This window comes from Maylandia zebra, linkage group LG20, assembly GCF_041146795.1.
Source record: "Maylandia zebra isolate NMK-2024a linkage group LG20, Mzebra_GT3a, whole genome shotgun sequence".
In the NCBI taxonomy this organism is placed as follows: Eukaryota; Metazoa; Chordata; class Actinopteri; order Cichliformes; family Cichlidae; genus Maylandia; species Maylandia zebra.
In genome coordinates, this window is record NC_135186.1 from 16,885,006 (window position 1) to 16,899,876 (window position 14,871).

At 38.4% G+C, this 14,871-nt stretch overlaps 1 protein-coding gene across 2 annotated transcripts; it reads left to right on the top strand.

Annotated features, from left to right (window-relative positions):
- Positions 1-287: 287 nt before the first annotated feature.
- Positions 288-14,271, top strand: LOC101486106 (carnitine O-acetyltransferase). Of its 2 annotated transcripts, XM_004573442.4 has the most exons (15): positions 289-453; positions 619-714; positions 944-1,240; positions 2,361-2,479; positions 2,585-2,638; positions 2,999-3,164; positions 4,692-4,863; positions 6,983-7,158; positions 9,108-9,208; positions 9,570-9,689; positions 10,323-10,445; positions 10,832-10,967; positions 11,257-11,319; positions 12,749-12,886; positions 13,636-14,271. In XM_004573442.4, exons 2-15 carry the CDS (start codon positions 688-690, stop codon positions 13,846-13,848), a joined length of 1,905 nt encoding a protein of 634 aa, XP_004573499.1. In that variant the 5' UTR covers positions 289-453; positions 619-687; the 3' UTR covers positions 13,849-14,271. The 2 variants fall into 2 exon arrangements, with proteins under 2 accessions (XP_076734598.1, XP_004573499.1); XM_076878483.1 differs by lacking the exon at positions 2,585-2,638 and having other exon boundaries at positions 288-714.
- The last annotated feature ends 600 nt before the right edge of the window (positions 14,272-14,871 follow it).

Consider the following 14,871-nt stretch of genomic DNA (forward strand, 5'->3'; position numbering starts at 1 on the left):
TACAAAGTTGTTATGAAGTCTGTCACATCCCCCCCCCCCTTTTTTTTTTTTTTTTTATCCTTTATTTATCCTTCTTTTTTTCATTGTACTGTATATTGTTACTCTTATTTGCCTTGTATGTCTACTGTACAAACTGAACTGGAATGACTGACTGTTCGCTTTATAAGTTCAATAAAGTTTGGAAGAAAAAAAACCCCTCTTCGGCCGCTCCCGTCTGCCGCATTTTGCGGCAAAATTATCCACACCCACCGCCGCGCTATGAATTGTGGGATATATGGGACCACGAAGCGTGCACCAGACCACGCTTGATATTTGGGGAAATCGACGCATTTGAAGTACGCTTCGAATTGGGACAGCCGGCGTGGCGTGGCGGTGACGTAACCGCACTTGAAATGCGTACTTCAAGCGTGCAGACCCTGAATTGGGACACAGCCAGTGTCTGATGTAGAGCAGGTGTGCTTGAAAGCTATTATTTTTGTGGAGTAACAAACTGGCAGCCCTGGAGTGTTTTCTGCTTGTTTTTACCTCAGCAGTTATCACCTTAATGGGGATGTGTCTGTGTAAGCCAAACAATAAATGATTCAGGATAGTTATTTGTCTATTGGCATTTTTTTTCAGCACTGTAACTGCCGGTTAAACAGGTGAATACACTCCAGCCTCATTCTGTGCGAGTTTCCTGAAAATACAATGTTGAGAATCTTCAGCAGAATTATGGTAAGCAATTCAGTGTAGTTGTTTAGGATTTATCTTACTGAAGTCATAACAAAAGCCCATTACCTTGTATTCATAAATATGTGTGAGGTTTTATGTTTTTGTTAACGTAATAATTAACAGAAGCAATTTTTCATGTTTTAACCAAATGAATGCTAGTAAAAGTCTCAGGATTTATTATCTGATCTTCTTTTATTCTATATTCGTGTATTTTTGTCTTTCTGTCTCCCAGGTGAAGTTGGGGAAGTTGAATCCTCCAGACCAGGTCAGATCTTATCAGTTAGTGAAGCCTGTACGAGTGATTCTTATTAGTGACAGATACTTGAACCAGCAGAAGGGACTTCCCAGGGTACCTGTCCCCCCTCTGCGGAAAACATGTGAGGGCTACCTCAGTGCCCTGGAGCCCATAATAGAAGAGGATGAGTGGAAGCGAGCGAAACAGCTGGTTGAGGCCTTTATGAAAAGAGGAGGGGTTGGAGAGGAACTGCAGAGAAGCCTGGAGAGGAAAGCATGCAACACTGACAACTGGGTGAGCTCATTTACTGCCACTAAAGAGGTTCAAGTTGCAGTGACCAGACATAGGGAACTGACTGAAAATGAATGATCATGTTATAGGGAAGGAAGAAGATGGAATTAAAAAGGTCTCAGGTAGGATCAGTTAGAACAAAAAACATCAGGCCTTATTCATTAGTAAAAATAGAAAAGTACTATAGAAATGCTATTCCAGAGGACTATACTATGAAGAAATTTCAACATACCCAGTCTTTCTTTATATGGCTTCACAAAACCTAAAAACTGCAGGCAGCAATGAAGAGTACTGATAATTAAATGTATTGTGTCAAACAAAGCAGCTCTGTTTCAGAACATTTGGTAACTGAAAACCACTGTGATTGAAAAGTTGAAATGAATCTTTATTGGTCTTATTGATTAACAATGTTGCATTAAACAGTAAAATGAAACACTGTTGCTGCAAATGTGATGACGTAAATCCAAAAGAGAACTTGTATTTTGATCATTGCAAGTGGGGAAATAATTCATTAAGTGAAAGTTATATAAATCTGTCTTACTGCTCACTGTGCTTCAAGTGCTGCCATCAGTTTCTAATCTGACAGCTGCCCATCAGAGTTTTGAAACTTAAATGTTTATATGCATCGGGTTAAAGTTTACTCTGTGTGTTCAAGTCTGACACTGTCCCACAGCCTGATTTGGAAACTAGTTTATCACTAACAAAGTGAAATTGAGTGAATGCTATTCACAAGCAGCAGCAAAAGTAATATTTAGTCTAGAAGTAATATACATTAATCATAATATTTTTGGTTTATAAGTGTTTTTATAAAATATAATTCTTTGACTGTCTTAAGTGAGCTGTGGTACTGCACTCCATTAATTAAAAAAATGTGATTTGATGTATAATTTGTCTATTTGCCCTGAGCCTTATCATTAAAGGCAATGGCAGAATGTACAGCTGTAGTTATAGTAATTGATGAAAATACTCCAATTACAGAAAATGGTGTAAATTTGTCAAGAACTGCAGATAGAGTAGGAACACTTAAATGAAATTTTGCAACATCTTAGAAACTCAAGTGATGACACTAATTTTTATCAGCTGCTTTCTGCAGGATTAATTAACAGCCTGCTACTGTGTGTAGACGACAGACCTGTGGGGGAAGTTGGAATACTTTGGGAACCGGAGCCCTGTGGTGATTAACGCAAATGTCCCGATTGCGTGTCCTCGACTGGACTTCAGGGATAAACAGGGACAAATTAGGTAAACCAACACACACTCTAACACAAAAATGATACCTTGTATATGTGTTTATAGCTTTTTAAAACGACTAACATGTTTTGTTTTTTGGGGGGGTTTGCTGCTTAGGTGTGCAGCCAAACTAATAATAGCTCTTTTGGAATTTAAGACAACCATTGAAAAGTGAGTACCAGAATCAAATTAATGTTTAATTAATTAATTAATCTCCAGAGATCTAAGATGCCATAGTGCAGTTAACACGTCATATGCTCACAGGACCTTTTGAGAATAAATAATGAGGAAACTGATCTCACCTGAGCATGAAACTATTAGTCGGTAAAATTAATTAGGGAGCCTCTGAAACTGAGTCTGTTTTGTAAAAATGCCTGTAATAACGTAAGTTCTAATTCCATCAAAATGTTCCAAAAGACACCAAAACAAGAAAAGTGGTTAAGAGATCAGTTTAGTAGTTTTTGGTACTTGTGTATTGCCTCTATTTTTCAGCCCACCTCGGTTTACTGATGGAGGCTGTGTCTTTCACAGTGAAACATTACCAGCTGAGAATCTGGGAGGGAAACCTCTTTGTATGGAGCAATATTCCCAGTTGCTGTCAACCTGCCGCATCCCAGGTCTGGAGAGGGACTCGGTGGTGTTCCATGCCAAGATCGGCAATCCACCCAAACACATCACAGTGGCATATAACTCTCAGGTAAGATTTTTTTTTTTTTTTTTGCACAACATATTACCAGAGTCTTTGTGGAGATGCTTGCAAAGAGCCAAAGCTGTGTTAAAAGCATAATGCGGTTGTTTCTGTCCTGGATGCAGTATACACTTTGCCATTGTGCTTTTGTGGAATAGAAATAAAAGTAATGTTTATATCCACGCTGTAGACTGCCACTATTTTCCTCCTCCTCTGAGACAAAATGAAATCGGCTGATTGGACTCTATGGCAAGCGAGCTAACAATTCCAACAAACTGAACTACTGGGATTCTCTATTCTTATCCCTAATGAGAGTGGGCCAACATATTAAAGTCTATGGGTTAAGAATGGGATATCACTCAAATTCACACGGATGAGTGAATAGTTTACTGTGTATAAGGAAATGGGTGAAATGAGCACACCTTTTTAAAAAGACATTTAATTATTTGCTTGAATATTGTAGTGTAGCGAGTAACATCTTCACAGGTTTGTTACCCCTGGCTATTGACTTGCGAAAACACACTGTACTATATAATGTTAGCTTAATATTTGCTCTATAAACACTACTCGTGACCTACAAAAAATAGTCAAATGGATTCCATTTCTCACGCATACCCTATCTTTGCATGGTCTTTATTCTCCCTTGCTCAAAGGTTATTTTCCTTCCTCTTCTTGTCCTCCACTACCATGTCCGGTTGATAAGCCATCACCAGTTTGTCTGTCTGTATCTGCAAGTCCTACAGGATCTTAGCTTGGTCAATCTCAATAATACACCCTGCTGTTATGTGCTGGATTGTCTCAGGGGCATCTTTGCACAGCCTGCACCTGGGGTTTTTACCTGGTGTGGTAGACCCAGCCTCTATGGATCTTGTGCTTAGAGCTTGTTCCTGTACTGCCATTAGAGGTGCCTCTGTGCCATCCTTCAGTCCAGTTTTTTCCCAGCCACTGGTAGGATTTCTTGATGTCAGCCACTTCCTCTATCTGCCAGTGGTGCATACCGTGCAGGGGCCTATTCTTCTACAATGGTTCTTCTCCTTGCACACAGTTGATGTCGGTGGCATCAACTGTTGATGTCCATCTCATGTACCCTCTTTCGCTGAGGTTACTTCCATAGTAGTATTCCAACAGTTCCCTAGCACCTGATGTGGGCCTTACTAATCCAGCCAGTATGGTTTCAGTTATCTTTCCCTCTCACTCATAACCAAATCAGATTGGTTAGCATCTGGGGCCTAGCCTGGCGACCCTTATTGAATACAGTCCCCCTGGTCAAAAGTTGAACCCCAGATAGGAAGAGAGAGTTTGCCAGAGATGACAATCCAAGCAAACCAAGTGGAACCCAACTCAATTCTCCTCTCTGCAGACACTTGAACACTACCTGAAATGTTTGAAAGAGTAGCTGAAAAACTCTTTGCTGTTGGCCAAAGGAGTGGGCTGTTCACCTAGTCCCACTACCCAAATGTAAGGCATGTAGTGCTGAGTTGGATGGGAAGCATGTGCTCAGTAATGCTATAAATCTGTGTCCTCCCTTTGAATCAGTTCTTTGTGGTGGAGGTCTACCACAATGATGGGACTCCGCTGACAGTTGATCAGCTTTGTGTTCAGATGGAGAGCATTTGCACCTCCACATCAGAGACTAACACGGAGCCTGTCGGTATCCTCACCACCCTGGATCGTGACTCTTGGAGCAAAGCATATCTCAGTATGAAAGGTAAGGCCAAGCTTAGCTTTAACTCAGATTAAACTAATGAAAAAAGTGTGTGACATAAAGTGGTCAACAGTAACGGATCTTGGCAAAGAAGGGTAATCTGCATTCTCTATGATGTGATGAACCAGAAAATAACACAGAAAAACATTTTTGGCATCTATTTCATCCTAGCACATCATCGTTATTCTCTGCAACCTTGGTGAGCTTGGCTAAGTGCACATCATGGTGCTGCAGGTTCTAATGGGTGACCCAGCTAGTTTGCAGTGGATCTCAGCTAATTATTACAACAACACAATTTACAGGTTACAATTACAGAGTTACAAAAGACTATCAGCCTGGCTAGCCGGTAAATAAAACATGTGAATGGAAGAGCCAAAGCTAGCTTGTTAGCAACAACTGAATTTGTAAAATGAAGCAAGAGGATTTTCCTTAGTAAATTTAAAAAAAAAAAAATAGAAAAGAGGGAAAAAAAGATTACAAGTCAAACTTCTAGACTTGGGCAACCATCAATACTGCACACCCCAGGGTCCTATCCTAAAAGGACAACACTGAAATAACACTCAATAAACAAAGTTTAAAAAAAGGCACTTTTTCATTGTAAGTACCCTATGATAGTGGAGAAAACATCAGAGAATCCTCCCTTAGCAAGTGCTTGCTGACAATGGGAAGGAAGACCTACTATTTAACAGGAAGTAACCTCTGGCAAACCTAGCCCAGCAATTGAAAGGAAACCTTTTTCTCCCACTTGTGCCCAAAATATCTTTGTTTTGGTAAACAGAGTTCATGACACTGGGTGAGGGCTAGAAAATCAAGTGTAGACTGAATTCTTTGCTTTCACTGTCAACTCTTTGTCATAATTCGCTACTAATCTAGTGATCTGTTTCACTCCATCTTGACAACACTTGAGAACAGAATCTTTAGATATTTGAACTCAACTCAAATCTAAATTGCTCCTCCTGTGTCTCTAGTTCAGTGAATCAGTCTTAGCCTCTTTCCAACACTCTGGAGTACACTTTTCCAGGAAGGCTGAGCAGTGTGATATTCTTCTCTATAAATTAAGAACTTGCTTAGAATCATTTTCCACAAAGTCCAGAATGATCAGCCCCATCACAGCTTAAATATCATACTACCATGTTTTCAACTACAGGCTTATTTGCTGTAGAACCAGCTCCTATTCAGGAGAAAGATCCACTCCAGTTTTAAGATTAGATGTCAGAGATTCAATTTTTATAAAACTTGACCCTGAACCATGCTTTAGTTATGCTGGTAGAGGACCTCCTACACCATCAGTATCAGCCATTATTGGATTAGCATGGGAGGAGGAAAAAAATACAAGAGGTACAATCTTTTAAAATGCTCATCATTTCCACTCAGCATTTTCATTAAAAGAATATATAACAAATTCTCACCAGATGCCATGTTTACTGTTTAATTAATGAATATTTCACAAATTGTAACAATTACTTCAACAAAATCTTTCGACCAGTAATTTTGTTTATTCAAAGGTATTTTATTGTTAAACCAAAATGTCTCATTTAGGATGAAAAATGCACCAAAGAGGAAACTTTGGTGCATTTTAAAATATGTGTGACCTTGGACGTGCATATGAACATACTATTTAATAAGAAGGTGCCCCTATTTTTGCATTACAAACGTTGAGGTTGGGTGGGGAAGAGCATGCTGAGCACTTCTCTAGTTGGTGAGTGTGTTTTATGAATGTATGGATAAATAGATCAACCAATTCCTACACCCCTGGTCACGCTAGTAAAAAAGAGACGAGAAAAGGAATGATGGCGATGTTAACTGACTTGATGCATGCCTAATTATCCAGGTAAGGTTAGGGAAACCTGCAGTCAGATGAGAAGTCACTTGGATGACGAAATGTTTCTCCTGCTGAAAACTGTACCTTCAGGTGAACAGAATTAACTTTCTGGGGCAATGTTAACTTTTTTTTTTTTTTGCACATAAGTGAGGGGTGAAATTGTATAGTGTTACTTGCCTTTGTGTATTTGCATGTGTACCTGTGACTGCTTCATGCGGTCTGTGATGGAGACACTCTGTCATAGCAAGATCTGTTAAACTGTTAAAAATCATTGGGTTTGGTTGGTTTTGTTTTTTGTAGATCAAACAAACAAAGAATCACTGTCAGCCATTGAAAGGAGCATCTTCACATTGTGTTTGGATAGAGCCATACCTCGAGAGTCTGACAAGTACGTCACATGTGATTTCCACCTAATAACACATGGAGGAGGCAGCCAGTGGAATAGTGCCAACCGCTGGTTTGACAAGTCACTGCAGGTGAGAAACAACCTGCCTGAAGAAATGGATGGTTATGTGGTATTTTTTGTGTGTGTGTGGGGGGGGCGAAATTCCCAACTGGCTCCCCTCAGTCACCTGATATTCATTAACTTATTTAATGGGCAACATGGAGGTTCAGTGGTTCACTGTTGCCTCACAGTAAGCAGTTACTGGTTTTCCAATCCATTATCAGCTCGTTGAAACATCGCGGCAAAAGGTCGAGGGAAAGCACCAAGCTTTTTAAATAGACTAACAATGAGGCGGAGTTGTTGCTGCCAGTAACACAACAGTACAAAGTTGCCAAAGCGAGTGAGAATTAAATAATTTGAAGAAAAGCTATCTGCAGCATGTACAAACTGATACAAATCTTTAATAGGGCTGTCAAAATTGAGAGCAAACAAAACAACTGCTGTATAATGCCCTCCGCTATCTTTTTTTAAAAATTGGTCACATGCCTGCATCACATGACTAAAATGCGTCATCATTTTAGAAAGTCTGCGTTTTTTGAGTGTCCACGCGGGACAGCTCCGTTTTGAAATGTATGCGTTTTCGAGAGGGTTTTCAAAACGCTGCGTTTTTCTTTGGGTAAAGCGCCGTGGACGGGAGGCCAAAACGGAACGAAAACGATGCGTGTACGTGTGCACGTAGCCGTCTGCCTTAGGTATGAGTGTGAATTGTTCTCACTCTGTGGCTGATGGGATAGGCTTCAGCCCCCCCTGCAACCCTGAATTGGATATTTAGAAGAAAATGAATGAATTTACTTTAGTATACTTAATGAAGCCATCCAAAATGTTGTCTTTGTAGGTGGGTGGGTATTTTCTTATACAATTTCTTATTAAAATTGTGTAGAAATGAGTTGAAATCTATGCTTGTAATTGCTTTTTTTGTCTTCCTGCTACTTCTATCAGTCAATAAACACTAGTGACCCATGCATACATAACTGTGCAACAGCATTGGCTCCACTATGTTTGAGGACTGATGTGAAATGTTTCAGACGATGATGAGCTGTTCCTTTCCTTCTCCATGCTGTTTTCTTCCAGTTATTCTAGTTTATACAATAAGGTGCAAATCACTGGTTAAACTGAAAAACTTAAGAATAACCTTCTGTATTTACATACATGAAGGGATCTCTTGATTGTATACTTGACCTTCTCGAGTAATGATGTGGTTAAGGAAAACCCTTTATACAATGTAGCTAAAGAGAAAAATTCAGTGTTCATTTTATTTCGTGGCCTTTTACTCTATTCACTTATTTTGCTATCTTTCTGCCTTTAAAAAAAAAAAAAAACCCCAGAAGACCCGTGTCTTGCAATGTAAGTTTAAATTACATTTTTGTAATTAAAAAGTTCAAAAATGTTACAGTACAGCGACTTGACTCATGTAGATATCATGGTGTACCTCTTTAATCTGTTTTAGTTGACTAAAATGTTTGTTTGTTTTTTCTCCTCTGTTGTATTCCTCTATACCCGAGGTATGTCCAGCAGACATTCCTGGTTTCTAAGTAAGAAAGTAGTTTTTTCTTTTTTTTTTTTCCTTCAAATTCCTGAATTATAATAATAATAATGGATTGGATTTATATAGCGCTTTTCAAGGCACCCAAAGCGCTTTACCAATGCCACTATTCATTCACTCTCACATTCACACACTGGTGGAGGCAGCTACAGTTGTAGCCACAGCTGCCCTGGGGCAGACTGACAGAAGCGAGGCTGCCATATCGCACCATCGGCCCCTCTGGCCAACACCAGAATTATCTGCCAGGTCTCTGAGTATGTGCTATTCCCTCCCAAAAAAAGATTTGTTTCACTGCACAAATGTGTGTAAAGCAGCATATTCGTGGGGTATGTTAGTTTCTAATCCACAACCATTTAGTGACAGGTAGGATCATAAAAATTGCAAACATGGAGACAACACAATTGCAATTAAATCCTAATACTGTTTCTGTCTTTCAGATAATTGTTGCAGAAGATGGGTCATGGGGTTTAAATCTGATTCATATTGTTGCTGATGGTACAGTTAGTATGGCCTTAACTGACTATCTTGTCGCATCCATGTAAGTGGAACCAAATTGTTTTTCGGTTATGTAGATTTAGGCTTTTTCTTTTGTTATGACATTACTGAAAATTCCGATGTTAAATTTTAAAATCATTACATGGCATTAACGCAGATGTATGGTTTTCGTGAATCACACAATTTGGGTATATGTATGTATTTATGTGTGGAAGGTATGAATGAATTTAATTGTTCACGCCTGGGCTATGATCACTTGGCTGTGCAAACATCACCTCCTTCATGACTTAAGGATTAAAGGAGGGCACATGCTCTGTTTGTTTGGCATACTGTATGGTGCCTTTGGTTTGTTACTTCATGTGATATTGTTCCACCAAATGTATTTGCCCTCATTTTTGAAACAGGAAGAAGCCAGAGATGAGGCAAGCTTCCATTCTGCCTTTACCTATGCCCCAGAAACTACACTTCCATGTCACCCCTGATATCAAAGAGATCATTGAGCAGGCTAAAAGGAGCATGGACAGGTGAGTACATATCACTTTTAAATTGTTCAATATGGCTCATGTTGAACAAACATCTGCACATCTGGCACGAAAAGACTGTCATCCACTAACAAAGCTAGGGCTAAGGCATGGCTATTAGAACAAATAAAACATTTGGTTATATGTATGAAAAGAATATGGTTAAAGGTTATATTGCACTTAGAAATGATGTTGAAAAACAAAATGGGATGTTACACACAACACATCTTGTGTGAGTTTTAAAATAAATTTCACAACACAAAGCAACAAATGTGTTCAAAATTGAATACATTGTGGTATTTTTATTGTGTTGGTGTAAACCTGTTCTTCATAAAACTCAAGTGAGCTACAAAAAAGTGGCTTTTGGTCTTGCTGCATAAAAATCTCAATGTATGTAAAGCACCCAATTAATAGATGTGAATATGTTCAGGTTTTCTGTAATTAGAATTAATAGTGTGTAATATATCCCTGACCTTTATTACAGTTTGTTACCACAAGTCAAGTATCAACAAAGTGCCTAACCATAATCTCGCCTCGTGCACCAAAATGGCATTTGTGTGTATTCAATGGTTACTTGTGTTTGACACAGTCTGTTATTGCATCTGTATAATGTTTGTTCCATTCCTCCAACTACAGAAACATCCAAAACTTTGATCTGAGTGTTCTGGTTTTTGACCACTTTGGGAAAAATTATCTGAAGGCCCACAACATGAGCCCTGATGCTTTCATCCAAATGGCCATACAGCTGGCCTACTACAGGTGAAATCCTGAAACCTCATGGAGAATGAGATGTGTATGCAGAATGTTGTCAGATCTGACAGACAGACAAGCAGCTTTACTAGAATGTTTCACACATGGAGATATGTGAAATAACACTCCCTGACATGAGATGTCTAGCTTGTTCATAGTTTATAAGCACTTTGGAGAGATTGGGATGCCCCACAATGTATTTCATATGGTATTTAAAATTCTGGCATTTATAGTGAGGAAAAACTGCTGTGATCTCAGCCAGTATGCTTACATTAGCCCAAAGGAAGGAGGAATTACTACATCGCAGAGCCAGTATTTCTCTCATGAGTCAGTAAGTTTTAGAACTTTGTTGCAACGCAGTTTATGGAAAATCTTTCTCTCCCTTCTCTTGACAGGATGAATAAGCAGGTCTGTGCATCATATGAAGCTGTCAGCCAGCGAATGTTCAGGCGTGGACGTGTGTCCCTACTGCTTTCAACGACAAGTGTCTCAGCTGCCTTTGTCAAGGCCTTTGATGACCCTCAAAAGCAGGTCTGGCAAGATGGGTAACATTAAATCCAACTCTTACAATCAGGTTCATAAATATCTGCACAGGGACAGTTGTTGTTTGTACCTTTGAGTGTGTACAGCACTAAAGTGGAGTACTGTTGATACTCGTGCTTTTTGGTTGGTTTTTTTTCTCCATAATATAAACCTTTATTTCATACTTACAGATGTACAGTTAAAACAATGTTGTCATTCTCAGCTCGGTATTTGACACAGTTTGTGTTTGGGTCAGAGTACAGCAGTTCACCAGATTTCATCTTTCTGTTTTACACAGAACACGGAGAAGATTGATCTGTTGGAAAAAGCCATAAAAACACACAAAGAGAATATTAAGGCGGTGAGTAACATTTACAACATTTAGTTCTTCAGTTTTGTGGAGTTTATATCTTCTGGCAGCAACTGTTCTCTCCATATACTCTGAATTAGTTTAAATTTTCACTCTTGCATGTTGCTCTATCAAATAAAAATTTGTTAAAGTATAATAATAACCTATTCCATCAGTCTTCAAAGGTGTGACAGTGAAAATATCTGACAACGAAAAAGAACTCTAGAGAAGCAAAGAAGACCTGTGTACCTACACAGTTGAATAGTGGGAGCATGGTATACCAATGTACTGATGTGCACCACTGCTTTGGTGGGAAAACTAGACAGGTCTTACCATCAATCTTAGAAAATGGAGTAGATGCAACTATACTATATTACTCACCTGCCTTCACACGCATTGAATTTGAGTGACATCCCATTCTTAATCTATTAACATAATGTTGCCAGCCTTTTGCAGCTTTAACATCTTCAACTCTGCTGCAAAAGCTTTCCACAAGGTTTAAGAGTGTGTTTATGGGAATTTCTGACCGTTCTTTTAGAAGCACATTTATTATCTGGAAGTCCAACTCCTGAAAAACAACCCCTCGCCACCAAATTGTACACTTGGACAGTGCAGTCACACAAGTGCCGTTCTTCTGGCAACCATGAACCACTGGCAACCACTGGCTTGGCGAACTCAAAAGGGTGATTAATCACTTTGTACTCTAGAGTCCAGAGGCAGTGTGTTTTACACACCCCTGTCAATGCTTTGCATTGCCCTTGTTGATGTAAGGATTGACTGCAGCTTCTCAGCCTTTCAAACCTATTTAATCAACTTATTTAATCATATTGTAATTTTGTAGATTTTCAGATTTGAATTCAATGAGATTGTTGCAAATATTCATCTAACGAGAATGAATATAAAGCTGGCATGATCGAGGAAGCGTTTTTGTTTGATTGTTAGATAATGTTGAATATTCACATCACTTCAAAAAATTGTAAATGAATACACAGTGTGACTGCATTAATAAAACTACAAAGTGTGTACTTCAGTGCTACTGACAAGGTCAGAACAATAGTGGGCTATTTAACTACTAAGCAACAGAAAGTGTTTCTGTGTACAAGTTCATGCAGTGCCTGTAGTTGGTGATGGAGCCACCACTTATTTTCATTCTTGTCCTTGTACCTGACCCCCCCCCCCCCTCCTTTTTTTTTCTCTTTTTTTTTTAACATCCCTTAACATTGACCTATAAACCATTTAAGTATACTCTATGTATAAACCACACTCATCTACACATAATAGAGAACTAGGCCAAGTTCCTATTTTAAATTGGGTTAGGGGTTGCAATGCATAACTTGGTCCTGTGTCTTTAATCTTTAATTAAAGATATGAGTGTGACAGACATGTAATAGTATCCCAAAGAGTTGTTGGTTAAATATGTAGTATTTTTCTTTTCTTACAGGTAATTGGAGGACATGATATTGTAGCCCATATCATTGCTCTCAGATTGCAAGCTGTTGAGAATAAACTCCCCATGCCTGACATCTTCAGAGACATCTCATACAAAAAAATCCTTAACTACCAATTCGCCGCAAGTCAGGTAAAAACACATTAATGTTGCTTTGTTTATGTTGGTGAAGGGCTTATAGGTAAAACTGATATTTCTCACTAACACATGCATGTGATTAAATAGCTACCCAGCAGAAGTCCTTGCAGGTCATTATGTCATGTCCAAAAAATCTAAAAATTATAAAAAATCATCAGTTGTATGTGTCTACAGATATTTTAGTTATTAACAAAATTGGACATTTATTTAAATGTTCCTTCAAATTTCATAAAAAAATACTCAACCAGTGGAAGTATACTAAAGTGGAAGAAATCATCATTAAAGAAGACCCTTTGTAAAATTGTATAGTTTACATTTCTTTTAAACTCTGATATTGAACATAATATATAGAAGTCAGTTTGGAGTGGAAGACATCCATAAAACCCAACAGTGACTTCATACAGCAGAAAGACCCACAAACAACTGTGGATGGCTGCAGGGTGCAAGTATTCTCATGTCCATGAGAGCGATCATTTTTCTGCCCGATTCTTGATGTTGTATTAAAAATGAACCTTTTTATTTAAGACTAGATTTCTTCACATTCACACAAAGATTTAAATTGGAAGAAATGTTTAAGTCATCGCAGCTCTTAAACATCTGACACTTTTAACATGACTGAATTAAATTAGTAGTGCATTTTAGTTGCATCTCTAACATTTCATTTCACATATTTTGTGGTGGGACTCACAATGTTATCTAAAGGTCTGTAAAGCAACGTTCTCACTTAAATTTCTCTTCACAAGGTGACATCCAATACCGGCTCTGTGGGAGTCCATCAGGTTGATGAAAACTCTGGATACAGTTTGTGCTACAGTGTACATAACAGTCACTTCATCATTGAGATGGCAACTTCCAACACCCACAAGAGACTAAACACACGTCATCTGATCCAAAATATGAAGGATGCACTACTGGACATGAGGGCTTTGCTGGAGCAAGCTCCAAGAGCAACTTAAAAATCATCCATAGCTAAACTCTCACCTTATTTTTTGCATTTTCTTTTGTTTTATTTTTATTTTTTTATTTGAATGATTATTGAATTTTTTGAGGGGGTGGGGATTTCTCATCACTTCTTTGATTACTTGCTCAAAAATGGGAGATTCCATTCTAGATTTAAGTTTTGATCTTTTGTGAAACTTGCAGAGACCGGGTAGTCCTGTGAGTGATCTGTGGTAGGTGGGCTGGAGCAGACAGTGTCATGGCACACATGCTAAACACAAAGACACAGCTGAGGAAAATCCTTACACAAAAAAACACTAGGTGTTAGTCTTAATTGTCACACCCCAATTTCTATGTGCATTTTATTTGAGAAATGAGTGCTGAGCTTGAAGCCTAAAGACTATTATGCTTCTGTAATAAAACACCAATTTCAAACATTAGCTGTCTGACTGAAGTTCAGTCATTTGGATGTAACTCCTTCCTATAGAGATGCATTGATGCAAATGTCTAAAAGTAGTTTGTCCAGGTGTTTAGACTGAAAGTGAATATTTTCTTTTACAAAAAGTCAACTAAATTGTCTTTGCTTTGCAATCCAACCTCACTATGGCAAACTTTTGGACCAAAAAAAATTTTTTTTTTTCTAGAGTGCATCTCTGGACATTGATAGCTATATTCAGCTAAGAGGACATCTCTCAGAGCACACAAGATTTTGAATTTTTTCAAAGAATGAAATGACAATTCCTGCCTAAGGAATTAGAAATGGGCAGTAATGTAACATACAGGATACCAGCTGCTGTTAACCCTATAATGCCCTTTGTATTATATTTGATACATGAGTATCAGTTTCTGAGACCTGAGATCTCATCAACATGATCAATACTTGCCATAATTTCAAAATGTTATGGACAAAATTATTTTTTTTGTCTAAAATAACATTGTTTACAAAAAAGTGCCAAAAACACCCGATGTATCAAATGCGATACACTAAATATGTCATACACAACATGATGTAGCAAAAAAAAAAACCCGTGGATTTTGTT

Coding starts and splice junctions, on each gene's coding strand:
- LOC101486106 (XM_004573442.4), top strand. CDS start 688: ATGTTGAGAATCTTCAGCAGAATTATG. Junction 11,320..12,748: donor ACAAAGAGAATATTAAGGCG/GTGAGTAACATT, acceptor CTTTTCTTACAG/GTAATTGGAGGACATGATAT. Junction 12,887..13,635: donor ACCAATTCGCCGCAAGTCAG/GTAAAAACACAT, acceptor TCTCTTCACAAG/GTGACATCCAATACCGGCTC.